Genomic DNA, 27,627 nt, shown 5'->3' on the forward strand with positions numbered 1-27,627 from the left:
TGAAACACTAGGTGCGTGCATCCCATTTACAATCACAAGAGTTGCAGGTCTAATTCCTTGCCTGAGACACTGAAAATATACCCAAAGGAGTCCACATTAGCAAAGCCACAAACCACATTAGAAAAACCACAGAAGCCAATTTGGCACTCAGACCTTCTGTGCTCCTGGCAAAAATCCAGGGCTCAGCTAGGGTTGCATCCCCTTTCCCTACACAAAGGGCAGGCTCGACTTTCAGAAGGTTGTGTATAGTGCAGCTGATGGGAGCTGTCTTGGTGTCTCTGTCTGGACTGTGTAAACATGAAGCTCTGATTTTGACAAAGAAATCCCAGGTGTTCATCAGTAAGGGCATCCAGGTCTTATTTTTTCCCTATCCTGAACAGAAGTGCTCACTGTCTGTGAACCCAATTGTTGCACTCCTGTTGCTAGAAAGATGACTGATGCAACGTAGACTTCAGTGCATGGGGTGAAAAATAGATGCTACAGAAACTACTGAAACATGCGCCTTTTGGGGGTACAGGAAACTCCAGAGGAAAAAAAATTGAAGGGGGGAAATGGACTGGGAGAAGAGGAGACATCAGAGCCAGAGCAAAGGCATTAGAAGTCACACTGTAAGCAACGCAACCAGAAAAAGCTGTGAATTGGACTGTGGGAAAGAGCTGATCCCTACCCTTGTTAGAAGATAAAAAGTGTGTAGTAGTCAGCAGCCTCAAGTGCTAGCTGCTGACTGGAAGCATTACTGGAAGGACCCTGGGAGCCTTTTTACGTGCTGACTGGAAGCATTATTGGTGCCTTCATTTGATTCCGCATCTATTGCACGATGATCTCATTGGCATTCCCTGCAGTGAGCCCACTTAATCATGCTAACCAAAAAAAAAAAAATAGAAAGCCAACTCCAGGCATTCTGGTGCCTTTGTACTGCTAGTCCACTACAGCTCTGCATATTCTGCATCACATCTTCCCCTGCCCTCCTAGCCGCTTCTCACTCAGACAGGTTAGAAATGGAAAGGTCCTGTTACGTCATCTGGCCCTTCTCCCAGCTAATGCAGGGCTGTTCTTTGCACAATAATTTCTTCATATCTTGTCTAGTTCATAGTGTTTTTTTCCCTGTGTTCTGCCAGCAGATAGGGAAGATGAAGCTGGCATACTGGATTAGGTTTTCAAGCTGTTTTCCCTTTTATTATGTCTTCACTTTAAGAATGCTGAGTGTCTCCTCTCTTGCTCAGCCCCTTGATATTTGTAGGGAGTTTATCTTCTTTTCTCCCCACTTTTGTACTGCTCAGCCAAGCTGTAAATATTTATGTCTTTTACTCTGTTTTCAGAAATCATTTTCTGCAGGCTCATTTTCTGCCCTTCTCTGAACTGCTTTTAGTCTTTAATGAGGAGCCCAGAATGAGCGCTGCTCTCCAGATGCAGTTACATCATGTTTGCTGGGCAGTGGAGGGAGGGGGGAAGAAAAGGACCTGGTGTTGCCCCTGCTGTTGGCCATCTTTGGGCGTCTGCAAAGTACCAAGGTGCTGGAAACTCGCTCCCTTCCTGGCATTTGAAGTTTCTCACTCTTTAGGTGGATGGGAGCAACTCAACCTCAGTCCTGCTTCTCATTCCTCAGGCCATTCTTCTCTTGATAGCATTTAATCACTGCACTCCACTAAATCACTTTGCAGCAGGACAGGCAATTCCCACTCCTTCTTTCATACTATCAGCTGGGCCTTGAAGTGTCAACCTGTGTGGCAGAGCCACGCAGCCCTGGAAATCCCCCTTTTCCCCAGAGGCTGACGAAAGCAGTTTTCTGCCTCTTCCATGTGAAAAGACTGCTCTTCCTTCCTTCTTTCTCAAGCTAGTTGCAGTGTTTTCTAAGCTCACTTCTCGGCTTTTCAGGTGCTCAGTTCTCAGGGTGGGAATGGGTCCATTTTAGCCCTTTCCTACCTAGTGGAGCTGGGCAATTTACCCTACCACAACCCCCTGATGTCTGCTCCTCTTTCTGTCCTGTAATGCCCCTAATTGCAGTTCATTGTTACCAGATCTTTTTTAGCTACCCTTCTGCACTGTCAGTGCACATTTATTACATATTTCATGACCACTATGTAATCTTTTTTGACCGCTGTTTCTTAGGTTTTTTGTTCCCTCCAAGTATCCATTTGAAGAAACTGTGCCACATGTTTCCTGAGTTTCTGGGCTGCACACACGCGTGCGCAGGCACGCACACACATACACAAATGTTTTGTGAAAAGTATCTAAAATGGAATGTCTTGATTGCAGTCTTTTGACATCTGTGGTCGTGTGGGAAGTGTCCGGAAGGCGCTGAAGGTCCTTTGCACCCCGCAGGTAAGCAGTCATTTGTATTAGAGCAGTTTCACAGGAGGAACCTTGTTACTATGGAATGATGGAGTTGAAAATTGCTGTATCAGGATCACAGAATAAAACAATTTGTTGTCCCATGGCTGGATAAGCTGGTATCTCTTGTCAGGGATGTTAGGAACCTTTTCTGATATCTGCCCTGTCCCAGGTATGGTAGGAGATTGTTGCTAGTCTGGCCTCTTTTGTCTGATTGGAAGCCCTGTGTAATATGGATTAACCCAATGAGGACAAAACTGCAAGAAGCTGACAAAACTTTGTAGTGCAGAGTGTGAGAAAGACTTAAATAGAAGTATATAGTGCCTGATGTGCAGTGACGTTAAAAGAGATCCTGTAGTGCACAGAAATTATCCCGGGCATCGCATTGTACAGTACTGATATTTAGACCTGTTGCAGTGAAATACTGTGACTTATATTTTAAAATGGTAAGATCAAAGACTGTAGAGGAAAGAAACATAACATCATAGAAGTTTGTTAGAGCTTGCCTTGCTTATTCCGTGGGCTTGGGCCGGTCATTTTTCCTCAGCATGTTTCCATTTCCCCTATTACTGTTACAATAGCAGAAGCAACCTTTACCTTCCACATATTTAAAAAGAAAAGTGGGAAGCCTGTGGGTGCTGCTGCTGTTATTCTTTCTTCTATTGTCTAACTTGCTAATAATAATACCTCCCACTATCTAAACACCTCTGCAAATGATGCTGAATTAATCCTTTCGGCTCCCTGTTGAGCTCATTAAATTTCATTATCATTGCTCCACAAGTGGAGGCACTAAAAGATGGAGTCAGCTCGAGGGGAAAACAAAACAGAGAACACAGAGCTCCAGACTCCTTGTGTTCTGTGTGCCGGTGCCCAAATCTCACTTCCCCACACACAGTGACATAACACTGGTGTCCTTCCCAGGTCGTGCAGGGAATCTGGGTGTGAAAAATAGTGTCTGTGTATGCTTAGCCACAAACCAGATTATCTTCTAACCCTTTGACGTTGGGATTTTTTTTCCACCTCTCCCTAACAGACCTATGGAGTTCGTGCTACCAGCCAGCAGTGCAGTGAGGCAGGTGACATCTGTGCCATTTGCCAAGCAGAATTCAGGGAACCTTTGATCCTTATGTGCCAGGTAAGACCCCAAGATTCCCACGTCAGGTTCCCTCATTGGCATTCATTTTGTTAACTTCTGCAGCTGGGGAGAGGCACAGTTCACCTGACTACTTCTAAAATCATTTGCTGGGTCTTGATCTAGGTCCTAGTGGATGTTTATTGCCCTCTTCCTGATAGCCAGTGATTCACGATAGCTAAGCCACTCTTTAGGGGCTGATCATAGCTGTTGAGATGGAAAAGACCAGCCTTGTCATCCAGGGACTGCCAGTTGGCAGTCCAGACCTTGGATCTAGAATGCAAGACATTTTTATCTGACCCTTGGGGAGACTGGCTAGTCGATAGGCCAACCGAATTATGAGCAAGTGCTATGAGAGGGGCACAGATCCAGAATCAGCCTGATAGGATGCATGAAGACTGGTGCAGCACCATGTAATCGTGGTCTGGCCCCTGAACACCTGGCCGTAAATAAAATAATAAGCAGTTCTGCATATAGAAGTTGGGCACCGCTGCCACTACATGGGAATTGTCCTGTTTCTCATTTGGTAAACACCGGCAAAACCTAGAGCTTAAGAATGGCACGCTGAGTAGTGCAGTGGTCCTAATCTGGTGCTAGTGAAACCCTTCAAACACACCATGCTGCCGGGGGTTCTGTTAATATCTCAGAGGCCAGCTGAAGGTGTTGCCTTGTGGCAAGACTGGTGATGCTTCCCCAAGATTTTTTTACAAGTTGCTTGTAACTCGGTCAAGCTTTTTCTGTTGGGGTTGAAATTCTGCATCCTGGAGGCTGTCTCTGGCTGATGCGTGCAGGAAAACCTTAGGCAGAATGATTCAGCTGTTTCTGGGAACGGCATCGGTGGGATATATGCTGTCTCGTGATATCAAAATAAAGCTTAAGAGTCTTTTTCTGAAGAGCCTTAACATTCCCACGCTTTGTAACAGGGTTATCAAATTAAAGCAAGTAGGTCACCTGTGCATCAATAGTGCCTCTTACTATTCCTGTGAACATCTGTGCAGATGTTATCAAGCTGTGAGCCCCAGAGCAGCTATCTTTGCACGTGCTTACCAGAGTTGAGATTTTGGTGAGCAACATTTCTGCTGACTCCCCATGCGTTGAGGAGGTCTCAGCTTCTTAAGGCTTCTCATACTCCCTTCTAGCCCTAGTCCTGCTCTTCCAGTCTGGGCTCGATGGGGTTGTGTGCTGGGCCGCCGTCCCTCCTGATCTCTGTTTGTACCCAAGGCAGGCTGGAGGGAGAATCCTGTTGTGGCTCAGTGTAGAAATGAGAGAAGATAAGGAGTGAAAACTGACATTTATAGAGAACGGGAAACTGGGACTGTGAAGCGGCTGACTAGGACTGGGTGATGTGAGCAGAAAAAAGCAAGTGCAGTAAGGAGTAGGGGGAAGAAAGGGGGGCGTTTGAGCTAAGGGAAGACTTGTAAAATAACCCAGGGAATTGAGGATGGAAACATGGTAGAGACAACCCTCTCAACGACTTCGTTAGCCCAAATGTCGCAGGCCTTTTTAATATTTCTTTCTATTGCTATATTAAGAAACAGAGTAATATATCATTAGCTTTGACGAACTGATGTATTAGTAACGCCGGGATTTATTTTTCATATCATGTGAGTACTGCTAATCAGCTGCACTGTCCACCTGAACTTGAGCTGTTACTTGCTCCCGTGAGCGTGCACACTTAGTGACAAGACTGGCCCTCCTGCCCGCATCCTGATGCTGCCCTTCTGTCTCCACAGCATGTGTTTTGTGAAGAATGCCTCTGCCTCTGGTTTGACAGGGAGAAGACCTGTCCTCTTTGTCGTTCTGTCACAGTAGAAACCCTGCGTTGCTGGAAGGATGGCACCACCTCTGCTCATTTCCAGGTGTATTAAAACCAATACATACCGACAAATGGAATAACATGTGCGGAGAGAAGAAAAAGCTGGAAAATCTGGTGATCCCATGCCCCTATTTAGTTGCCTGTGGATTTGTTGTCTTAGTTTTTCTTCCAGCTCTGTCTCTCCAGGAGCCAACAGAACAATTGTTACTAGCCAGAAACTTTATCCTCAAAGGCAGGTTTATGTTATGGCAAACTCCATGGCTAAGCTACAGCCGAGATTTTTTCTTGAACGTACATGGTTATAAACTACCTGGGATGTTTCCTTTTTTTCTGTCCTTTTAGTATAGATAAATATTGTGTGTACAAGGCAAGCATACTGTGAATTGCATGTGTATAACCTGGTATACTGGAAAACAGCTGTCCTCCTCTGGCTCAGCTGTCCTGTCTCTGGCTCAAACCACTGGTGAGATTTTTCACATTAAATGGCCCTAGCTTCCCCGAATCTGTAACCTCACAGAATTACGCTGATGCTGTTATATTACCTTTGAGAACTCTTCCGAAACGGTACTTCAGAACCACGTGCCCAAAGTTTATTTGGGGTTGGAGAAACGTCATTTCCCAGCAGCCGTGTTTTTGCAATTGATTCCACATGTTATCATCTTAATAAAATCTCAAGGAACTTGGGAAAGACCGTGCTAGTGAAGCTGGAAATGACACTTGCTTTTCTTGGGAATGTTTTTCCTCTTTAATTTTCATGATCAGACTTTCTGATTTCCTAGCATATGGGGAGAACAGTGGGAGGCCAGAAGAGATTAAAGTCAAGTTTGATTTGTCTAGGTGAAAAGTTGAGGTCCTAACCAAGAGCCTCCCACAGATTCAGGTGTCTCTGCAATACTCTCCTCAGCACAGCCACTTGAGGCCAGGCTTACTGGCTTTAAAAACCAGCGCCACTCAGCATCCAGAACCCGCCTGGGTCCCAAACCAGAAAAACGTGCTCAGGCAGCCCTGGGCCCATACAGCACTGCTGGTACCAGAAATGCTGGGGCATCAGGATACAGGGCCCCCTGGAGAGACTGGGTTTAGTGAGACTTACGAGCTTGAGGGCAGAATTAGACAGAAGCAGCTGCATTGCTTCAGGAGCCAGCCTGGTTTATACACAAGCTGGATAATCCACCTGTGATGGTGGAGACTTGATTGTAACACCTCCGCTGCAGAAACAGCTCTTCGAGGAGATACCTCGTATTGTTAACAGGAGAATTAACATACTTCATATTGCTGCAATTTCCATCTCTGCTGAGGGTGCTGCAGTGGCACTTCCATACAAATGGAGTTGCTGTTTGTTCGCTGGAGCTTTCTCTTTCGCTAAACAACCTCTGCTTTTTGCTGCACGCCCGGAGAAAGTGCCTCATTAGGTAATTGTGGCATCTTCCATGCTCATTACTGTGGAAATGGCCGTAAGGTTACAATCCCGCTTGAGTGGATAATCAGGAAGAACTGTACCTGGGGGAAATGAGCCTATGTGTATGTACTGACTGCGACCTTCCCCTCCTGCTGTGAAACTCCACAGGGAGAAGAATTAAAGCAAACAGGAGCTAATGGTAACAGGATTAAGGCTCAACATTTCTTTGGAAATAATAGTTCAGTATGGCTAGAGGAGAAATGATGAGAGGCAGAGCCTGAGCAGGGAAGATAGTCCAAATCTGGCTTGAGAGATACAGGGGAGTAAAGGAGGAAAAGCTTTACTTTCCAAAACAAAGTGATTTGATTCTTGTCAAATGGATCCCATGAAAGTGGAGAGCTAAGCCGAGGAATCCAGTGGCTATCTCCAGTGGGAACAGCCTTTTGGGGAAAGAGTTCAGTAAGGAAGGAAGCAAGGTTTCCAATGAGCATAAAAATGTTGTTATGTACGATAGTCTGGTATATTCACCAAGAAAAGGGAAAATTACTGATTCTGTGGGCAGGCAATTCATGAAAGGTTTCAGCGTCAGTCTTCAGTGCAATGCCAATGTCGCGGTTTAACCCCAGCCGGCAACTAAGCCCCACCCAGCCACTCGCTCACTCCCCCGCCGTGGGATGGGGGAGAGAATTGGAAGGGTAAAAGGAAGAAAACTCGTGAGTTGAGATAAGAACAGTTTAATAATTGAAGTAGAATAAAATAGAACAGTTAAATAGGTAAAGCAAAAGCTGCGCACGCAAGCAAAGCAAAGCAAGGAATTCATTCCCTCCTTCCCATGGGCAGGCAGGTGTTCGGCCATCCCCAGGGAAGCCGGGCTCCATCACGCCTAACGGTGACTTGGGAAGACAAACGCCATCACGCCCAATGTCCCCCCCTTCCTTCTTCTTCCCCCAGTTTATATACTGGGCATGACGTCATACGGTGTGGGATAGCCCTGGGGCCAGTCTGGGTCAGCTGTCCTGGCTGTGCCCCCTCCCGCCCCCCGCCCCCGCCCCGTGCACCCCGCGGAGCAGGGGAAGCTGGAAAGTCCTTGACTGGTGTGAGCACTACTTAGCAACTATTTAGCAACAGCTTAGCACTACTCAGCAAGAACCAAACCATCAGTGTGTTACCAACATCATTCTCATCCTAAACCCAAAACACAGCACTCTCCCAGCTACTAAGAAGAAAATTAACTCTATCCTAGCTGAAACCAGGACAGCCAATTAATTAAAGGCTTGGTGGTATCTGCTTACAAAACATTTGAAAAGCCACTTCTAATTCTGATTTTTTTTCTAACTGCTCATGGAAAATGTGTTTGGAGAAGTGTATGAAAAGGTCAGTATCAGCCTGACACTACAGATAGCATCTGATACACTGTTTCAACATTACTATTTTTAATTTGGTGATGAGGAAGGCAAGCAATCAAAGGGAAAGTATGGGGGATCTTTTTTGCCATCCTTACAGTCTTTCTTTACTTCTTTTTTTCTTTACTGAATGATCTTTCCCCGTTGTCAGTGTAAGAAAGAGAGGCCTATCATCATCATACACTTTGCTACAGCCCAAGGACTCGGGAAGATCACGCAGTAAGACTTCATACTGGCACAGAGTGGAAGAATCGCCACGTGCCTCGGATGTTTTTAGTACCCACCTAAGAACCCCTGCACCAGCATCATGATTTTCTAAAGACCTTCTAATGATTTATTTTTCTTTCGCTTCATCTCAGCGATCCCTTCGTGATTTTTGCTTTCCCTCACTATTACAAGGCAGCGTTCTCGTCCCTGTGCAGAAGCCTGGCTCCTCTGGTGACGTGCTTCAGTGGTATCTGACACCTGCGCGCAGGTAACCCGTGGCAATTCTCCCTTGTCTCAACAGAAATCCAGGGAGGTGGTTGGTTGGGTAACGTTTGAGGCAGAAGGCTGCTCTTGCTATCAGATACCTCAGTGACAAAATGCAGCACCGCCATCTGGATGTCAGGCCTTCGCTGTGGGAAGAGCCGGTACCTGAGAGGACAGGGGTGCCCGAGGCTCGGTGGGCCATCCAGCGCTCCACTTCTCTGTTCAAATTAATTAGAGCTAAATAGAAGGTGAAATTTTATGCTGTGGATATTTATTCTACTGGAAGCATAAGAAAGATCAGCTTAATTCCTGCAAGATAAAGAATTTACTACAGGCCACTACTACAGAGCTGTTAAACGAACACAGCATCCTTCAGTCCCTGTTCTTCTGGGCTGGATGCTGTGGAAGAAACAGCTCCGTGCTGTTAGCAGTCTGTCAAAGCCTCCCTCCTCGGGTACGTTAGGGTGCTGGTTTTGTGAGGCAGGACGGTTCTACCCTCTCCTAGAACACGACATACGGACCAGAAAACGTAGAGGGGAAGCTTCCGTTCTAATGACAACTGATGAGAAACTTCTGTTGATGTCCATGGGAAAACAGCTAGGGTTGTGGAAGGAAATTGTTCTCTCAAATTTCAGAGAGGAAATAAAAAAACTGGAGCCTTTTTTCGCCATTGAACAGTTGTTTTTCTTTTTTTTAATAAAGTCATTATAAATATGTACAAAGAGTCTCAGCATATGAAATTCCTTTTACAAAAGAGAGAAGCCACATCCAACCATAAACAGGAGCCTTCGTGAACTCGAGTCAGCAGTGAGCACAGGCTTTGCTCTTGCTTTGGTGAGGGTGGAAACTTGCACAGTGACTCTGCAAGAGTTTACATCCAAATAGTAACGCATCAGTAATGTGCATGGAATTGTGCATTCACCACATCGCATCTGTTTTATTCTGTTAGCAATGCATCTGGGAGCAGACTGGAAAATTTGCAAATGTCCTAAGGACTAAAAATGATGGGAAGATTTTTTTTCTTGTGATAAACTGTGGTCTTCAAATTGATCGGAAAGGTTACGCTGTGAATACCCATGAAAACTAAATCCCATTGTAGCTGGTTTTGCTCTCTACTTAGGTGGCATCTGTAACGAATAACGGCTGTAACTAATAATGGCAGTTCAATACCCAGATGCTTTCAGTGAATATTTGTCAAGCTCCAAAGTCACTTTCTGTAAATATTAAAAAACTTGTGACATTCAAGTACTCAAGTATTCGTGCAGAGTGAACACTGAAGAAGTCTGATCGGAGTTACATGAAAATTCACTCCTGCATTCAAATAAATATTGTCAGAAAAAAATATTCGCTTGTTTTGTATTTTGTAGTTTTAAATTTCTCTTGCAGATGGGGAAGGGAAATTCTGCAGCTTTGGCTGGAACAGTCAGCTTTTTCCCACAACTGCTAAGGGCAGAGCTGTTGTTCGGAAGACCTGAGTTTGGGAGCGCGTTTGGGGTATCCGCCGACGGAGATTCGTGCTACGCAGATGGCGCGTGAGTCAAGCCAGCAGGATTGGCAGAGGGAAGAAGCACCGAAGTGTCGCAGGCTGGCGACAGGGATGCGTACCTGTCCGGTGGGCAAAGACAGCCTTTGAACGAAAAGGCCTTGCACATTCAGACCAGGACCGAATGAGAAGACCAAGGTAGGAGCAGCGTGCGAGGATTCCTCCCCGCCGTTCAGACTAGCTGATACACTCGTGTTTTCCTAACAAAGATCAAGTCCCACGGTATTGAGACTTCCCTAGGCTTTTGGATTTTGAATTAACACGGCCAGTGCCTCCTAACCTTTTGTACTAAGAGAGATGAGCAAGTTTAGCTCAGCAGACAGCAAGCAGTGCCTGGCCAAGTGTTCTACAAGAGCGAGGCTAGTTTTGAAGCTTGCATTCAAAAGCAAATTTGCTCTAAGAAAAGTTGTGAAGGTACTGGTCACCTGTTGTGGAGGTAGCATGCAGCCAGGAGGTTTTGACATGGACAAAAAACGTGGGTCCAGGATTTAATTTGGAGCCACAGGTAGTTTGTTATATAGATCTCAGACTTCTGTCAAGATCACGGACGGATGTTTTAAAACCATTTGTAGGAAAACTAAAATTAAATATTAAGGTAGGTGTACTATTCCGTCCTCATCATGAACCATTTTGTAGCTGGTGGTGCAGTTTTTAAAGGGAGGGATCTCCAGTTTGGCTTCCCCGTTCTCCATTGCCCCCCGCCAAAGCGCGATTCTCCTCTGCCTGCTGAACCTGCGAGGAATCCGGAGCCATCGCAGTATTCAACCAAACTGCTTCATCTTACGAGGCAGCCGGGCAAAGCGCCTCATTCCAAGGTGCGGTGGACACAGAAACTGCGCCGGTTTAACCAAATCTGTTTGTAATCCGTTGCGTTGGAAGGCACTGCTGCTGCTTCCGCAGTGGAAGTCAGACCCTTATAATTTTAGCATGATATAGAAACAAAGCAAATTCACAAATCAGATTAAACTGATTTTACAAGTGTTTGTTTCTGATTTAAGTAAATTGCTTTAGTAATGGGCTTAGGTAAATTAGGGTAATTTCTGCATGCCTACATGCTCTAAAACAGAAGCGTGATGGGTTTCTCATTCCTCATCACTGACAGCTCATTGATTTTGGTGATTTGCTGTATGTTTTTATTGGGTGATGCCTCTCCTGGGCACATGAAAGCGTACGACACAGGAGGCATTGCCGTTCCTGTACAACATCGGAGGTAGAACTGGTCCCATTCTGTATTTTTTTACCTACTGAAAATAATTCTAAGAGAGAAGAGGAAGGAATCTGGAATTAATGGGCTAAATTCTGTCCTGGGTGTAACCCAGCTGTCTGCCACCCGTGCTATCCTCGAATTAATTTGGCCAAAGGATTATTTTAACAGGCAGGGGGAGAGAAGCTGATTAGTAGCCCCCACTAGACTGCTTTTTTAACTTGAAATATGAAGTTCCAATATGTGATGGGAGCTATCTTGGTGGAGTGCTGCTTTAAAAATTAATAAAGACTTCCCTCACAGCCACATTATGCGGCGTTCTATATAGACTATGATCTCATAACCTCCTCCTCTGGCTTGCACGCGCACCGTCTGCTGAAACCTAAGATGAGGTCTTTTTTTTTTTCATTTAGAGAGCACTCCCCGGTCTTCACGGAGGCGCAACTGCGAAGCTAATCAAAATCAATGACTTCTTGGCTGCTGTAAAAAAAAAAAAGAGGAGCAAGAGAGAGGAACTGTGCTGGTTTCCTACCCATTAGTACGGTACAGAACCCCCCGCCATCTCACACAGCTGCTGCAATACAGTAAGAACAGCACTAGGGGAGTATACAGCATGCTTGCTTTTCCAATACAAACACCGACCAGGGTCAAATCAGATATTTTAAAAAGGATAAAAACACCCCTTGTCAAAAAATGGAGGCATTCAAGAATAGCAATTATACCAGAAAATGTAAGGCTTTGACAAATACGTACCCTCTAGTAAGTAATTTGATTTATGTACAGGGAATGCTGGCTATAGAGTGCTGGGAAGCTGTTTCTCTAGCAAAGCTTGCTTGACCCAGCAACTGATAGACGAAAGTCTCCAAAACTTAACCCTCGGTTCACACTAAATGTCCAATTTCGCACTACAAAAGTGAAGCAAATCAGGATTAAAGCAGGATTTGGGGTACTGGGCCTGCTCTTGTTTACACTTGGGAAGCACCATAGATGAGGTTGTTGTTTCACGAGAATAACAAGAGGCAGCACGGCTCTTCTAACATTTTTGCTGAATGTTGGGAACCACCACGGGGAGGACTGCTCCCCTGGGAGTTCGGGGGTTTGGGTTTTTTTACGGAAAAGCCTGTCTGCGGTGGGGCAGGACTGAGGGAGCTCAGCCACTCGCTTTGCTGCTGAGGCTGATCACTGATTCAAGGGGCTTTCCCAAGGTGAGGACGCTAGGATAAGGCCAGAACTTTCTTTCCTTTGCCTTTGCTGTGCTGTAGTGTTTCAGGGGAATTGCCTCTTTGGGAAAAACGCTACAAGAAGTCTCAAGGCTGCAGACCCCGACAGCCAGTGTGGCAGGAAAACCAATGGCAGTGCAAACTGTACGCACAGAAGATGCAAGGGAAAACAGAATAATGCACATTCCGGGTAAGAAGTTTATTAAACATTCAGAACTCAGGGGCTAATAATTGTTAAAGGTGAGGAATACGTGGGAGAGCCCTCTCTCTTGCACTGAGAAATGTTAAGCCAGCTCCTAGGCCGGACGGGTTGTCCCAAGGCTGCCTCCGCGTACGTGGGGTACACGCACAGGGTGAGGGAAGATTGTGTGGGGGCGGAGGGAAGACCTCCCGCAGGCTGTGTGTCCTGTACAGCAAATGACGCATTCGGTCTTCCTGATCAATCATTTTCTGTTCAAATTCGACTTGTGCAATACCGTACACACAATTTCACTTCCTCGTTTGAGTGATTTGCAGAAAGTTGTGGTTTTAAGACTATGCCCGATCCAGCAGTCACTAATCCAGCACTTGCAACACTGCTGAAATCAGCTGAGGCTCCTCCTTTTGCTAGAAGAATTATTACTTATTTCAGTAGGAGACTGAGCCGGGAAGGAGTACAGGATGCCGAGTATTACTGAGCATCAGGCCAAAAACGGTAGGCAAATGTTTTATCGGTCCCTGTGGTTCTGAGACCATCCAAACTCTATCAACAGACAAACTACACTTAGCTACACGATCCCTCCCAACACTGCACATGATATAAAGTAGGGCAAGGTTACTCATTAGGAACAATTTGCTCTTTCAGCATAGCCCTTTCTGCTGTTTGTGAATTGACTTGGATCCGTAATACCCACAAATATGTGTGCAGGGGCCCAAAACACATCGGTGAATATTTGATAAAGGGAGAATTTAGCTTTTCGATTGCTTAGAAACATTTCTCCTGCAGTAGTGAAAACTGCAAAGTTTGACTGGGACACGGTGACCGCTCAGCTTGGTCCTTGACTGGGCGAGGGTTAGGAAGTATTTTTAAAAGACAAGGAGCCAAACTTCCTTTGGCAATTGGGTTCTTAACATTCCTTTATGCCTTTGGAAATCGCCCCCTGCTATGAGAGGGACAATTTTCTGGTGCAAATATCCGAAGCTGGGAAAAATGTTTCTAAAAAACTGTGCATAATAATTGCTGTAAATAGCATCTGGAAGGTATCCTGAATCTGACAGGTAGTTTTGGCTGCAAGAAAAAAAGCGCTCAGTACTAGACTGAAAAAAGCCCTTTGACTTCTAAGGACAAGTTCTCCTGTTATCCCCTAGTCCATTGATCAGCCTGGATACAGCGCTCTCCCCTGCTTCGCAGGATTTGAGACTGCTTAAGTCACCATCCAGGAGAACACCCACCTCCGGAGCTGCAGGAGGTTCCGCACTAGCAGACTTTAACACGTACACTGCAGTGAAAAGAGCTGGTGTGTCTTTGCCACCTCAGTGCGTGCTGCTTCCCAAGCTCCGGACCGTCAAAAGAAAAAGAACTGCCCCAAAGAAAATTAGTTTTATAAAGTTCTGGGCTAGATTATTTGTTTTGTCTTAATTTATGCAGAGATTGAAAGAAAGAAAAAAATAGCACCTTCTCAACAAGTTTTTTTTTTTTTTGCTATCTTGTGTATAAATATTAATAACCAAAATAGATTTCTCCTTGTCCCATGTTTCAGAACATCCTCTTGGGGAAACTGTAGCACCACAGAGAGGCAGTTTTGCCCCAGACAAATATTAAATGTAGCACCAGAGAAACTAAAGTCATAAGAAAAGCTTATCTCACCTGGTGCTATAGCGCTTAATATATACACACACAAACGGTCTGTTGTCCAGGCTGCTAAGCACCGGTTCCCCCACCACCACGGCTAGGACATGCCCATTTTGCAGCAAGTTTGCTCTCTCAAGATATTACTTAACTCTGGATGTAGAGCTTATTTTTCATCCTGCTGCACTGAAAGGAACGTTTATGTTGCCGTAAACAAGGTGCAGTGGAGAAGATGCTAGCATGACAGCGAGGACATCACTAATCTTTTGACTCAGACTGCAGGAGCACGAATGCTCAGACCACCATCATCTACAAGGAATGTTGCTTACGTTCTCAACAAGGCATGCACGTTTTAACGTATGCATACAGGAGGGTTTACATTCTTCTATATATAAGCATGTATGTGTCTCTGTTTTGCTGCTGGGCCCTTGAACAGCTCCTTCCGTGCAAATCCTTCTTCACGTTGCCCAAAGCGCTTCCAACATCTTCCACTTCTTTCTTTATCTCCACTCTTCACAGCTGCTGCTCAGGCTCTGGATTCCCTGGAGGAAAAGGGGAAACAATTTTCTCCAAGGGCACAGGGTTTTCTCCAGCCTAAGAAAGCAAAAGAATTGTGTTTGGTTTTAATTATATTGATGCATTGGTTACAATAAAAGCTTCTTTTAAATTTATGCTTGAACCCTCCTGCTAAATTTACTGACAAGAAGAGGTATGTAATTTATGGGGATGCTGGTTTTGTGGTTCAACACAAGAGCTGACGCCTTTATCCCTGTGCTACTGCAGGATTTCTGGTGAGCTCTCGTTTTGCAAGGCTCGTTCTTTTGGGTGCTCCATCTTCATTTACATCACGTTAACAAAAATGTTAACTTTTAGGGAAGGCATTAATTTTGTTACAGGTAGGCAATGGGGTGCATTGGGTATCACAGGAGACTGGGAGAACTCACTCATTCCTGGTTCTGCCACTGATTAGATTTGTGGCCTTGGGCAAACCACTTCTTTCAGTTGTTGCTGTAAAATGAGGGCAGTAATAACTTCTCTGCCTCATAGGCGGGCTGCAAGCCTTAATTAATAAAGTGCTCAGAGAAAGGCACCTATCTAAGTGCAAATTAGCAGGAGCGGTGCCCAAGGGGCATCTACTATGAAATTCCCATTCCCCACATTTATACCTAGGTTTGTTCATACCCGCATCTGCTGGGGCAGATCCCCTCTTTCAGTCTGCGTTGTCTAGCTTGCAGAGACTGTGACAGTGAGCGATCTTATAAAAACCTCAGTGGAGAAATCTCTGCTGGCCCTCTGGATGAGGTGATTTCACCCGGGTGGGAGAAAGGAGGGGGGAGTAGCTGACTATGCAACTGCATCAGCTATGAAGTCAGAGTGTAATTAGGGCTGGCAAACAGCTTTGGGGCGGATTCTGATCGGCGTTACTCTGATGTAAACCCAGAATCACGTCCCTTCCTTCTGTAGGACTGCCCTGCTCATGCCAGTGGGAAGGCACTGCCTCTGAGATGAACTGAAACCTCCACCGTGAGGAAAGCGGGCAAATCCTGGTGCTGCGACGGACTCTGCGTAACCTAGAACGTCTCTGGTTCAGCCTCGTAAGACTTAACCCTATCTGCTTTATCCCAGTTACTGCCAGCTGCTCCAGCTGCTGCTGCGCACAGGATGTGGCAATTACAACCTCTCCCTCCCTCGGTTTACAGCCTTGCTTTCTAGTTTTGAGGAATCTGAAGCAACAGTGAAAATAGCTTAAAGGACTAAAGCCAGAATGAATCATCTAGACTTGAAGCACATTTTCATTTGTCTTGCTGCGATCAAGGCTACCAGCTAGCCACACACTTTCTACGGCTTCTGTATCTGCATGTACACAGACTTTCACACACACACCCGCTCTCTGGAAGTGCTGGAGGTATTTTAAAAGTTTTTTTTGCAAAGCTAATTAGCTTTTTTGGCAAAAGCTAAATAGGAAAGGTGTTCACTACTTGAGAAAGTATGAACACGATAATACTGGCTACACAAAAAGAGCCAACAGAGCACAGACCGTGAATAAACAGCTGTCAGTAAGTAGCCCAGAGGTTGAAACGCGTCCCCGTTCAGCCTCCTGGCCTGCATGCACGGGAGACAGCCGCTCCCGCAGCCCCACGCTCCCACACAGCCCTCCGGGATCTCAGCCTGCGCTTGCACAGCTGCACACGCAGGTCTAGGCCAATGCTGGGCACAGACAGACAGACAGACAGCACCACGGCTTGCTCTAGACTTGGGAAACGTCACAAGGAGGAGATTCTGGGCACCTGCACTTCTCACACAAGATGCGTTTGGAGAGAGGTCTTCAAAATTAACCCCGTCAGCATTGATGAGGTGGGAAAGCAGGGCACAACCCGGGCTGACCGTAGGGTCCTGAGAAGCGGGGCTGGCGATACGGAGGAAGCGCCTGTGATGCGGTTGCTTACACTCAAAGAGGGGAGATATTTACTCAAGTTACGCTGGAATAAAGGCTTCGAGAGTTGATTAAAGGATTTCCTCCAAAGCAAAACCATTTAATCCTTATTTATTATTTGTCCTGTAGTAGCACTTCCAATTGCCAGCTATGAACCCTTGTCCTGCTGTGCCATCTACGGCCTGCAACAGATCATCCTTGGTGTCATTATATTTTACAAACTGTCTCTCTGTGTCACTTAACGTATAGAAAATCTATAAAAACCTGTAAAAGTTGATAAATCCTCGAACGTCTTGAACTCCGAGTGATAAATCTGCTCTGGGGCAGGCAAAGAGCTCAGCACAATGTTTATGCATCTCACAAGCCCGATTCTAAGAGCTTAAATGGCTCTTAAGTTTTGCATCAGCCTCGTGCTGGCCTTCTGCATAAAGGTGAATTTCATGGAAAGAATCAAAAAGAACCCCAGAATCTTGGCCTTCAGCCCATCTTTCAATAAAACAATTTCGAATCTCCTAGGCTGTGTTAAAGCCATTTCTGGGTGCATATTGGCTGCATTGCCAGTATCTGACTCATTAATGGAATATACTTGGAGCCAAATTCTGATCTCATTTACAGCACTGTAAATCCAGGGCAACCCAATTGACTTCAGTGGAGTTACTCCAAATTTCCCACAATAGGCACTCAGCAGATAGATCAAAATTTGGTACTTCGGGTCTGAAAAAGGCTGAGGAAAGCCAAACTACATCCCATTTGTAATCCTGGGGTAGATAGTAAGCTGGAAAGAGTGCCAGCACATCCTCTCTGCAGAGCTGCTGAAGAATTGTTTGTGTGTCATTCGTATAGTGTTGAAACTTTGGGGGGGGATTGTCCGCTACTATCAAAATTTTTCGTTTACATATTAAAAAAAAAGGAATTCTAGCTGACTTCCTATATGAAAAATGCGGTGTCTATTGAAAACACGGATTGAAGTGACAAAGAAAAAAAACACTTGCTTTGAAATTTTTCATGGGAACCAACCTCCCCTCTGGTGACGTATCCCTCTCTTCCTGGTCATTTAGGGAGATGCAGATTCTGCTCAGAAAGTTGCTCTTGTTCATTGCACCTATCAAGCAATAAGGTTGTGAGACGACAAATCATGTTGGCTGATATTTGCAAGACCATCTCAGCCAGCCTCGACACATCCCATTGCTTTTAATAGATGCGGGCATCTCGGCTTCTCAATTACTTTGAACTCTCCAGCCTTAAATCCTACAGTTTTATCGCACAGCTTGCGAAGCTGGTGTTTACCAAAAAAAAAAAAGCAAGCTGCTCTTCTCCGGGATGCTGAGTCGGATGGGCATGAAATGACTCAGGTAGGGGGTCCCTAGTCTCATCTCAGCATTTCTTTGACTAATCTTTATTCGGAGACGGGACACAAAGCCGTGCTTGGGTACCACCTGCACAAAGCCATAGGAGAATCTGAGCTCACGTCCCCTAAAGCAGTTGGCAAAAGGAGTTCTGCTGACGGCTAACGTGTCAGCATGTAACTTCTTGATTTAAATGGATTACACGGGCCATTCAGTTGGCACGTGTTCCACTCCTAATAAACAAAATAACAGTTATTGATATAGTTAAAGAAAAAAAATATTCCAGGGCTTGGATTGCTAAGGGAAAGCTTGAGGCAGGGACAAAATGAGGCGCTCTCGTTTCCTTCCTCACCCAGCAGCAGGTTAATGAGAAAACAAGGGCTGGGCAAGAGCCCTGTCAAATTCCCAAGCAGCCTGCATCCGTGTTCACTCACACTTCATTAGCATCTCTGTGGGAGACGGAAGGGTAACTAGGAAGACCAAAAAACAATTAGGAGGGGGTTTGAGAGGTAAGAGGAACGAAGAGTAGAACTACTAGGGAAGAACTCAGAAGAATGGTGTGTCAGGCAGATCTCAGCACGGGAAGATCAAGGAACCCTGACAGGGTAAAGAAATATGTTGGGGCTCCAATCTTTCCACACAGAAGTGGCCTGCTTGGCCATATTTCCGGAAAGAGGCATTTCTGGACTCCTGTTTATTTTCGAAAACTCTGCTGCTTGTTTATCATGAAAGTTAACGTTGTAGGTTTTCCTTGTACAATTCAACTGTGAAGTTGGGGCAAGGGTGGCAGGGACCTTTGATGGTTTTTAGCAGGATGCTTGCCACTAGGAAGAGCAGGCTCCTTCCTTAGTTATCCAGGAGGATAAACAACAACGCTTGCTTCGTTGTGTCAGGGATGCATATGGGGCACAACACGCTGAATGTCTGTCCGCGTGCGAAACTGCAGCTCACTGCTGAGCTGGTCGGCTTAGTCCTGCGCTAGCTGTACTGCCTCTGGTCCTTAATTTTCTTTCCACTCCTGCACAGCTCAGTGTGACATCTCCAGAAATCTTATCAACCCAATTTTAATACAGATAATTAACTGCACTGAGACTTTGGACAGAGTGGCTCTGCATGAACCTCGCAGCAAACCGTGGGGGGAATTACTGGCAACACAGTGGGCACAGAACCAGGCTGGTGAAGCTGGCAGGGACAAGTAGGGTTTGATTTTAATACACTGCCACTTCTGAACTAATAGAGCGAAATACAAATGACATTGTATGCCAAACTGGCACATGACAACTATACTTCATGCCCTGGCTGGATATTTCAAGGTGATGTCAGATTATATATTATAAAACTGCCATTTGCAAAGCATTCATCCCCAAATCCCAAGCACGGTCCACAGATACAAGAAGCTGGTCACATGCAGCGGCCCTAATCCTGCTTTCACTGGCATCACCTGGGGGCTGTGGGAGCAGGAGAAGTTCCCTGGTACACAGGATTATTCCCTGAGCTGCACTGTTGTGTAAAGCCACAAGGACCTGAGGGAACAACTACCAACCTTCTTCCTCAGAAACAGTACGTACGCTCACAGCAGCCAATGCAAAACGCTATTACCGCTTGAAGAAGCAGGAGGGGAACTCTAGCAGTAAGCCAATCTGAAACGGGCCTTTTCCTCTAACTTCCCTGTTCCTTCTGCAACCACTAGATCACAAGATAAATGCTGACTTGGCAGCGCATTTATTAAGTGTACAAGTTACTCTCTTATGAGCTATTCCATGAAATCCCAAGATCACAAGTGCTCCGAGCCTGGACTTTCCGTCTCATTGAAGAACAATATTATCACTGCAGAGGGTCTCTGAGGACAGCGGGAAAATACCTATTTTGTTCTGAAATACTCCGCTGAGTTAATAAAACACTGCTGTCTTACCACGTCTCTAAGTCTAACCCAGCTCACTGCACTATCACTCGGGCTCTGAGGTACTGCAGATAATCAGATACCTCCACTGGTGGGAGCAAATTACTATTCAGGAAGAATAGAAAAGATTCTTAATGGCAAAAATAACACAGAAACTGAGGCGTAGATGGGACATTTAATTATTCTGGGGTTACACTGTACTTTCATCTGCAGCTTGGTCACTTGTGCCCTAGAAGATTGCCAGCAGTCGGACAGGTCAGTCTGTGGTGCATAGGGGCAACCAGGAGACTGTTACTAGCGTGTTATTCTCCCACATCTGGCCTCTTTATCCCTGAAACCGCTTCACATCACACACAAGGATCTTCTCTTCAGAGACTTACATTGGTATTTGTGCCCACGAAGCCCCAGAGCATTTGAAGGCAGCTCAGCACGTCCTGTCTGCAGCAGCCTTTGAAGCTGCGAGGAAGGACTGTGCATGCTGAAGGAGCTCGCCTCGGTTGTGTTGAGGATAATGCTTTGCTTTTGTATAGTGTCTTTATCAAAGCAATTTATAAGCAACTGGTTATTGTTGGACCTGAAATGCAGAAAACCAGATGGAGGTGAGGGCTCCACAGAGTCAACAGCAGAAGAGATTGGGAAAAAAAAAATACTATCTGCCTGACCAAAGCTATGCGAACCTTCACAAAAACTGCACATCCAAACAGCTTTTGCCTCGTGGGATTGCCAGGAAGTCTGGGCCGAGCGTGGGCACGGGTCCACGGGGCCAGTGAACAGGGTCTCTCTGCCAGCCCTTCTCACCTGCCACCTTCTCTGCACGGGATGAAGTCCCAGGTTGGGCAGAGAGGAATTTCCCCAGGCTTGTTAGAAAGAAAAGCACACTTGAGACACTAGATAAGGGAGATCACTGCAGTCCCCCTTGGATTTCAACTTTTTGTGAGCTCAGAATGGCAAGCAAGTCAGACAGGTGGGTTTCCTTCCAAACACTAGAATCAAACTTGCCACGAACTGATGGGAAGGGAAAGAAGATCTCTAAGCTCTGCTCCTGACCACAGTCCCACGTCTCTAACCCCTGCCCCTCACCACTGACACTCTCCGAGGGCTTTGCTGGGCACAGCTCTGCAGTCACCGTCCTGGATGATTCCACAGAAATTGAGGCTTTGATTCATCAAAAAAACCAGTTTTGTTCTGGTTTTGTTTCCAAAGAAAGGTTTCCAAAGGTAACCAGCTGAACCTGCTGACAGACGCAGCGGTTGTGGCACAGACAGATGACAACAATGCCCCCCCATACACCAGTGCATACACACACGCGCAGTGCAAACACACATACCTGCTGGAAAACCTTACTTCTAAACTCTTTCGAAAACCATACTTTTCCCCACGCTATACAGAAGTATCCAACTGTACTTCACGCACCTAAAAAGCAGGCAAGACGGTTTGCGATACAAGACCCGATTCCTGACAGCCAAGGTCTGGCCCAAGGGTTGCAAACAGCCCAGTTAAGCTGAAATTGTACGAGGTGAGCCCAGCATTGGTGGCATTTTTCAACTGCTTTATTTTAAGCTCTGGTCTAAACCCTATGCGAGATGGTGGGATATGAGTGTACGCTGCAAGTTAGACATGCGCTTAAGGTCTTCCCTGAATACAGACAGACATTGGGGGACATTCACAGATATAATTTAAAGTGCCCAAAACAGGACACTTTGCTCCTCACGTCTGTGGGGAGAAATCCACGTCCCAAAGAGCACTTCAGAGCAGCCCAGATTCCTGAGGTGACCCCGCATATGCTCAGATATTGCCCCAGGCTGGAGCCTTACGTTTTAAGGTACTTGGGACAATTACCACCCCCCCTTACAAGGGCTGGGAGCAGCTTTCCTCCCCAAGTCTTGATCCCTGTGAGATCCCTGGCGCTCCCAGGGCTGAGGGCGCAGAGCTGTCCCCACCAGCCCAGGAGGTGTCACTGGGATGACAACAAGGTTTACAGGACCAGGTGTGTCCCATGTCCCTGCTGCTGGTTTGCTCAGTGGCTCTGGAGCACAGTGGGGGCTCTAGGAACCAGCAGTAACTGGGCTTGGATGCTTTTCCCTGGCTGGTGACTTGGGACCCCCCTTGGGGAAAGCCTCCGGCACCGGGCAACGCATTATCCAAAACACAGAGCCAGGCATGGCCAGCCAAAGTCCCAGGCTGTCCTGCTGGACGGTCCTGTGGTGACATCCTACCACCCAGGGACCTCAGCGATGGGTGCCCCGCAGCACCCGTGGGTTCCAAGCCTACTGGGGGATGGCAGGACACAGGGGAAGCTCCTCCACTCACAAGAGGGCTGGAGGCTTGGCAGGCACAGGTATATGGGGCAAGCATCCTCCACCTCCCACGGCCAGCAGTCGGGGCAACACAGGACCCGCTCCCATCCCCCTGAGTTGCCCTGCGCTGCTGCTGCTGGCCCACTGGGGCCAACAGGCTCACTCAGCGCGGGCACGGAGCTGAAACTGCCCCATGAGAGCACGGATGACCCAGGCGGAGGGGAAGCACAGGGCTGGAGGCAGTGGAAGTTTGGGGAAGGGCAAAGGGGTCGTTTGAGGAGTCCTGGGAAAGGGGAGAGGGGAGAGAGGAGAGGAGAGAGAGGAGAGGAGAGAGGAGAGAGAGGAGAGAGAGGAGAGAGAGGAGAGAGAGAAGAGAGGAGAGGAGAGGAGGAGAGGAGAGAGGAGAGGAGAGGAGAGGAGAGAGGAGAGGAGAGGAGAGAGGAGAGGAGAGGAGAGGAGAGGAGAGGAGAGGAGAGAGGAGAGAGGAGAGGAGAGGAGAGGAGAGGAGAGGAGAGGAGAGGAGAGGAGAGGAGAGGAGAGGAGAGGAGAGGAGAGGAGAGGAGAGGAGAGGAGAGGAGAGGAGAGGAGAGGAGAGGAGAGGAGAGGAGAGGAGAGGAGAGGAGAGGAGAGGAGAGGAGAGGAGAGGAGAGGAGAGGAGAGGAGAGGAGAGGAGAGGAGAGGAGAGGAGAGGAGAGGAGAGGAGAGGAGAGGAGAGGAGAGGAGAGGAGAGGAGAGGAGAGGAGAGGAGAGGAGAGGAGAGGAGAGGAGAGGAGAGGAGAGGAGAGGAGAGGAGAGGAGAGGAGAGGAGAGGAGAGGAGAGGAGAGGAGAGGAGAGGAGAGGAGAGGAGAGGAGAGGAGAGGAGAGGAGAGGAGAGGAGAGGAGAGGAGGAGAGGAGAGGAGAGGAGAGGAGAGGAGAGGAGAGGAGAGGAGAGGAGAGGAGAGGAGAGGAGAGGAGAGGAGAGAGGTCGGTGTGATGTTAGCGCCGGTACCCGCAGCCCGGGGCTCCGTGCGCTGCCGCCATCAGCCGCCGCAGCCCAGCGGGTACCGCGGACAGCGCGCTCCGCCGGGCCGGGCCCCCCGGCCGGAGCCGGGCCGTACCGAGCCGGCCCCCCGGGGCGGGCCCTGCCGGGCCACTGCACACCGGGCCGCGGCGCACCGTGCCGGACCGACCCCTGCCCCGTCGTGCCGCACCGGGCGGCACCGTGCCCCGCCGCGCCGAGCCCCGCCGGCCGCCCAGCCCTCCCCGTCCCCGTCCCCGTCCCCGCCGCCGCCTCGCCCGGCGCCGTGCCGACCTGTTGCGCGTCCCGCCTGCTCCCCGCTCCGGCCAGCGCCCCTCTCGCCTAGAGGCTCCTCCTGCGGATCAGCCAGGCCAGCGCGGCCGCGGGCGTGAGGGCGCACAGCAGGCACACCACGGCGGCCAGGCGGCGGCCGGCCGAGGGGCCGCGGCCCCGCGCCTTGCGCCGCGCCGCCCGCTGCTCCAGCTCATCGCCCAGGCGGCGCAGGCGGGCGGCGACCAGGCGGGCGGCGGCCGAGGGCCGTGCGGCGCGGCCGGGGCTGCAGGGGCAGGGCGCGGGGGGGCCGCCGTGCAGCGCGCAGGGGCACATGGCTGCGCCGCCGCTCGCCGCCGAGTGCCGCCGCCTGTGCGGGCGGGCGGGCGGGCCGGGGCGGCGGCGGCGGCGGGCGGGGGACGGGGGGGTTACATCATCCCCCGCGGGGCGGCGCTCGGCCGCGGGGAGCGGGCGGGGGGCGGCGGGGAGCGGGGGGGGCGGCGGGGGGCGCGGGGGAATGGGGGGACAGCGTGCGGTGGGCCTGGGTACCTAGGGATGGCGTGGGAGTTTGGTGGGACAGCGTGGGATGGGGGGGGGCATGGGGGGAATGGGGGGAACAGCGTGTGTGGCAGGACATTTTGTTATCTAGGGATGGCGTGGGAGTTTGGTGGGACAGCGTGGGGATGGAGGGGACTGTGGGGGGGTGCAGGTGACAGTGTGGGATGGGGGGGCATGAGGGGAATGGGGGGGACAGCGTGTGTGGCAGGACATTTTGTTATCTAGGGATGGCGTGGGAGTTTGGTGGGACAGCGTGGGGATGGAGGGGACTGTGGGGGGTGCAGGTGACAGTGTGGGATGGGGGGGCATGAGGGGAATGGGGGGGACAGCGTGTGCATGGTGGGACATGTTGTCTAAGGATGGTGTGGGAGTTTGGTGGGACAGCGTGGGATGGGGGGACTGTGTGGGGATGGAGGGGACTGCGTGGCATGGAGGGGCATGGGGAGAATGGGGGGGACAGCGTGTGGTGGGACTGGGTATCTAGGGATGGCGTGGGAGTTTGGTGGGACAGCGTGCGATGGGGGGGACTGTGGGGATGGAGGGGACAATGTGGGAGGGGGGGCATGGGGGGGACAGCTGTGTGGTGGGACTTGTTATCTAGGGATGGCATGGGAGTTTGGTGGGACAGCGTGGGACGGAGGGGACTGTGTGGGGGGGCAGGTGACAGTGTGGGATGGGGGGGCATGAGGGGAATGGAGGGGACAGCGTGTGCATGGTGGGACATGTTGTCTAAGGATGGTGTGGGAGTTTGGTGGGACAGCGTGGGATGGGGGGACTGTGTGGCGATGGAGGGGACTGCGTGGCATGGAGGGGCATGGGGAGAATGGGGGGGACAGCGTGTGGTGGGACTGGGTATCTAGGGATGGCATGGGAGTTTGCTGGGACAGCGTGGGATGGAGGGACAGTGTGGGGATGGAGGGGACAGTGTGTGTGTGGTGGGACAATTTGTTCTCTTGGGATGGTGTGGCAGCTTGATGGGACAGCATAGGGATGGAGGGCAGAGTGGGATGGAGGGGACAGTGTGGGGCGGAGGGGACAGTGTGGGATGGAGGGGACAGCGTGTGCGTGGTGGGACATTTTGTTGTCTAAGAACGGCATGGGAGTTTGATGGGACAATGTAGGGATGGAGGGACAGCGTGGGGATGGAGGGGACAGTGTGGAGGTGCAGGGGGGGCATGGGGGGAATGGAAGGGACAGCATTTGCGTGGTGGGACATTTTGTTATCTAAGGATGGCGTGGGAGTTTGGTGGGACAGCGTAGGGATGGAGGGACGGCGTGAGGATGCAGGTGACGGTGTGGGATGGAGAGGACAGTGTGGAGATGCGAGGGGGGCAGTGAGGGGATTACACAGAGCTGGAGGGGATTTCATCACCCAAAGCGTTACTAATTCTGATCACATTTCAGGTGGCCGAGGCACGAGTGCGCAGCCCCCAGGCACTTCACCCAGGGGGATGCGGAGCCCCCCCAGCCGTCAGTGCGCAAGAGGAGGGCTGGGACCTCCCAGGCAGGAATCCCCATCACACATCAGCCCTGGCATGGCAGCGGGGGCTCCCTGCAGCTCCCTGTGGGGATGGCATCACCCCAAACCGGCCCATTTCTTTTCCGCCTGGCAGGGAGGCTGCTGCCACCTCCCTGGCAGATCACCCTGGTCTTGCAAAAGGCTCTAAGGAGACCTCCCTGGGGCTCACCTACTTCCCAACCTGTCTCCCCTCCCTGCAGCAGCCCTGCATCCCGCTACAGGGGAAGCTCCTGCTCTTCAGCCCCTCTGTTTGCATGGCTCAGCCTATGCACCCCAGGGAGATCCTCCTCCAAGTTCAAATGATTGATTGTTTTGTAGGGAAAACAAATCTTTTGTGGGGTTTCTACATACAGGAATTGCTCCTCAAAATGAGGTAGTTCAGGTTTTTCCTGGAATCCAAAATGCCTGTTTGTGTTCATTAAGCTGAGTTTTGTAAACTGCACAGGCAGCAACAAGCTGCAACGAGAAAAACCAGCAAGTGCCCGCTGAGGATGCTGAATGGCAGCAGCCGGAGGTGGACGCGAGGGCAGAGGTACATTGGCGCAAGATGCTGCCGAGAGCGAGGGCTGCGCATTTTAGCACATTCACCGGTGCCCAGCGAGGACCAGCTGCTTGACTTAAACATGGATAAGTATCGCTTACCTGTTTTATCTTCCCGAGCGCTCCATGAAAGTTATGCTGGAGACTTGAATACTTGCGGCCTTTCCACTCCTCTGGGCAGCTGGACTGGCTGAAGCAATAGCAGCTCTGTGGGCGTTTCAGCAGTTGGGTTTAGCCATCATTTGAAACGCAGCCTTTAAGCAATAAGGTGGGTTGATACTGGAGAGGTGCGGAGCAAACGTCATCTCCTCCCCAAAGCGCCGTGGAAGCGGCAGCTCTCAGGCTGCGGCGGCTGCAGGAGGCAGGCGGGATTCGGGGCGCAGTGAGCAGCGCAGCACATCTTCCCCAGGAGATGTAATGGCCGTGCTGTGGGGCAGGACCACCCCTGCCTGCAGGCTCCGGTTCAGACTTGGCCAACAAAATGGGTGGAAGAAATGGGCCGACCTGGGCCCGTCACCCGGTGGCAGAGCAACGCACCTCTCTGCCTCCTCTGTCGGCAACGGTCCACTCAGTGGCGTCGCTTCTGCTTTTCCGGGAGCGGCTTTTCCCCCGTGGGGCCGCACGGGTGGCCCTGCCTGGGAGGCAGCTGAGGGCTGCCCAGCAGACAGAGCCCAGGCCCAGGGCGCCCGCACAGGACACCGCCATCGCCCCGGCCCTCGCTCGGCTGCCAGCGGCTTTCCAAGGCCAGGCTGTGGCCGCTGGGCCAGCAGTCTGTTGGGCGAGCAGTCCCCCAGGCCTCCAGCCCGCCCCTGCCGCGCTCGACGATCGCGGGCAGCCCCAGCGCCCACGCCCGCCTCGGGCCCACAACATGGCGGCGGGCGGCCCCTGTCAGCCGGGCCCCGGCCCGCCCCGGCGGCCGTAGGAACCTTCGCGCGGCGGAACGCGCGGGCGCGGGGGGCGGTTTCCGGGCCGGGCCGGCGGGAGGCTGGGCCGGGCCCGGCCCGGCCCCGCCGCCATGGCCGAGGGCTCGGCGGAGCTGGAGCTGTTCCGCCGCCGCTGGCGGGAGGAGCTGGCGGGGGGCGCGAAGCGGCGGCGGCGGGAGGCGGCAGCGGAGCCCGCGGCGGGTCCCGAGAGCCGCCGCAGCGCGGAGCCGAGCGAGCCGGGCTACCTGGCGCTGGCCCGCGGCCTGCTGGACGGCGGCGCCCCGGCCTGCCGCAGCCCGTCGCCCGTCCGCCCGGCCGAGGAGCCCGCGGGGGATGGAGGAGGCGACGGGGACGACCTGCTGGGGCAGCTCATCCGGGACCTGGTAGGGCTGCGCGGAGCCGGGGCCGCGCTCGGCTGGCGGGGCGCCTGCGGCGGCCCTGGCGCTTTGCCCCGGGGTGGGGAGCGGGGCCGGGGCGCGGAAGGGGTCGGCGCG

At 50.2% G+C, this 27,627-nt stretch overlaps 3 protein-coding genes across 13 annotated transcripts in view; 2 read left to right on the forward strand and 1 right to left on the reverse strand.

The window, feature by feature from the left end:
• Window positions 1–14,926, forward strand: part of RNFT2 (ring finger protein, transmembrane 2) — a 42,318-nt gene extending 27,392 nt beyond the window's left edge. For 3 of the 6 annotated variants that reach the window (XM_087768822.1, XM_087768824.1, XM_087768823.1), the window contains 3 exons: window positions 2,257–2,322; window positions 3,365–3,466; window positions 5,238–10,081. In XM_087768822.1, the coding sequence (XP_087624948.1) occupies window positions 2,257–2,322; window positions 3,365–3,466; window positions 5,238–5,621 (552 nt within the window). In that variant the 3' untranslated portion in view covers window positions 5,622–10,081. Of the gene's footprint in view, window positions 1–2,256; window positions 2,323–3,364; window positions 3,467–5,196 lie in introns of all 6 variants that reach the window. The other 3 variants (XM_087768825.1, XM_087768827.1, XM_087768826.1) reach the window with 3 other exon arrangements.
• Window positions 14,927–23,665: 8,739 nt separating this feature from the next.
• HRK (harakiri, BCL2 interacting protein) lies at window positions 23,666–23,929 on the reverse strand. Its single transcript, XM_087768604.1, has one exon. It carries the CDS (start codon window positions 23,927–23,929, stop codon window positions 23,666–23,668), a length of 264 nt encoding a protein of 87 aa, XP_087624730.1.
• Window positions 23,930–27,171: 3,242 nt separating this feature from the next.
• The window catches only part of FBXW8 (F-box and WD repeat domain containing 8), a 52,179-nt gene continuing 51,723 nt past the window's right edge, over window positions 27,172–27,627 (forward strand). For 3 of the 6 annotated variants that reach the window (XM_087768817.1, XM_087768819.1, XM_087768820.1), the window contains exon 1: window positions 27,178–27,516. In XM_087768817.1, coding sequence (XP_087624943.1) covers window positions 27,226–27,516 — 291 coding nt within the window. In that variant the 5' untranslated portion in view covers window positions 27,178–27,225. Of the gene's footprint in view, window positions 27,517–27,627 lie in introns of all 6 variants that reach the window. The other 3 variants (XM_087768821.1, XR_015707245.1, XM_087768818.1) reach the window with 3 other exon arrangements.

This window comes from Nipponia nippon, unplaced genomic scaffold (genome assembly GCF_047370975.1).
Source record: "Nipponia nippon isolate SJK-2023a ecotype South Korea unplaced genomic scaffold, ASM4737097v1 scaffold_30, whole genome shotgun sequence".
NCBI lineage: Eukaryota > Metazoa > Chordata > Aves > Pelecaniformes > Threskiornithidae > Nipponia > Nipponia nippon.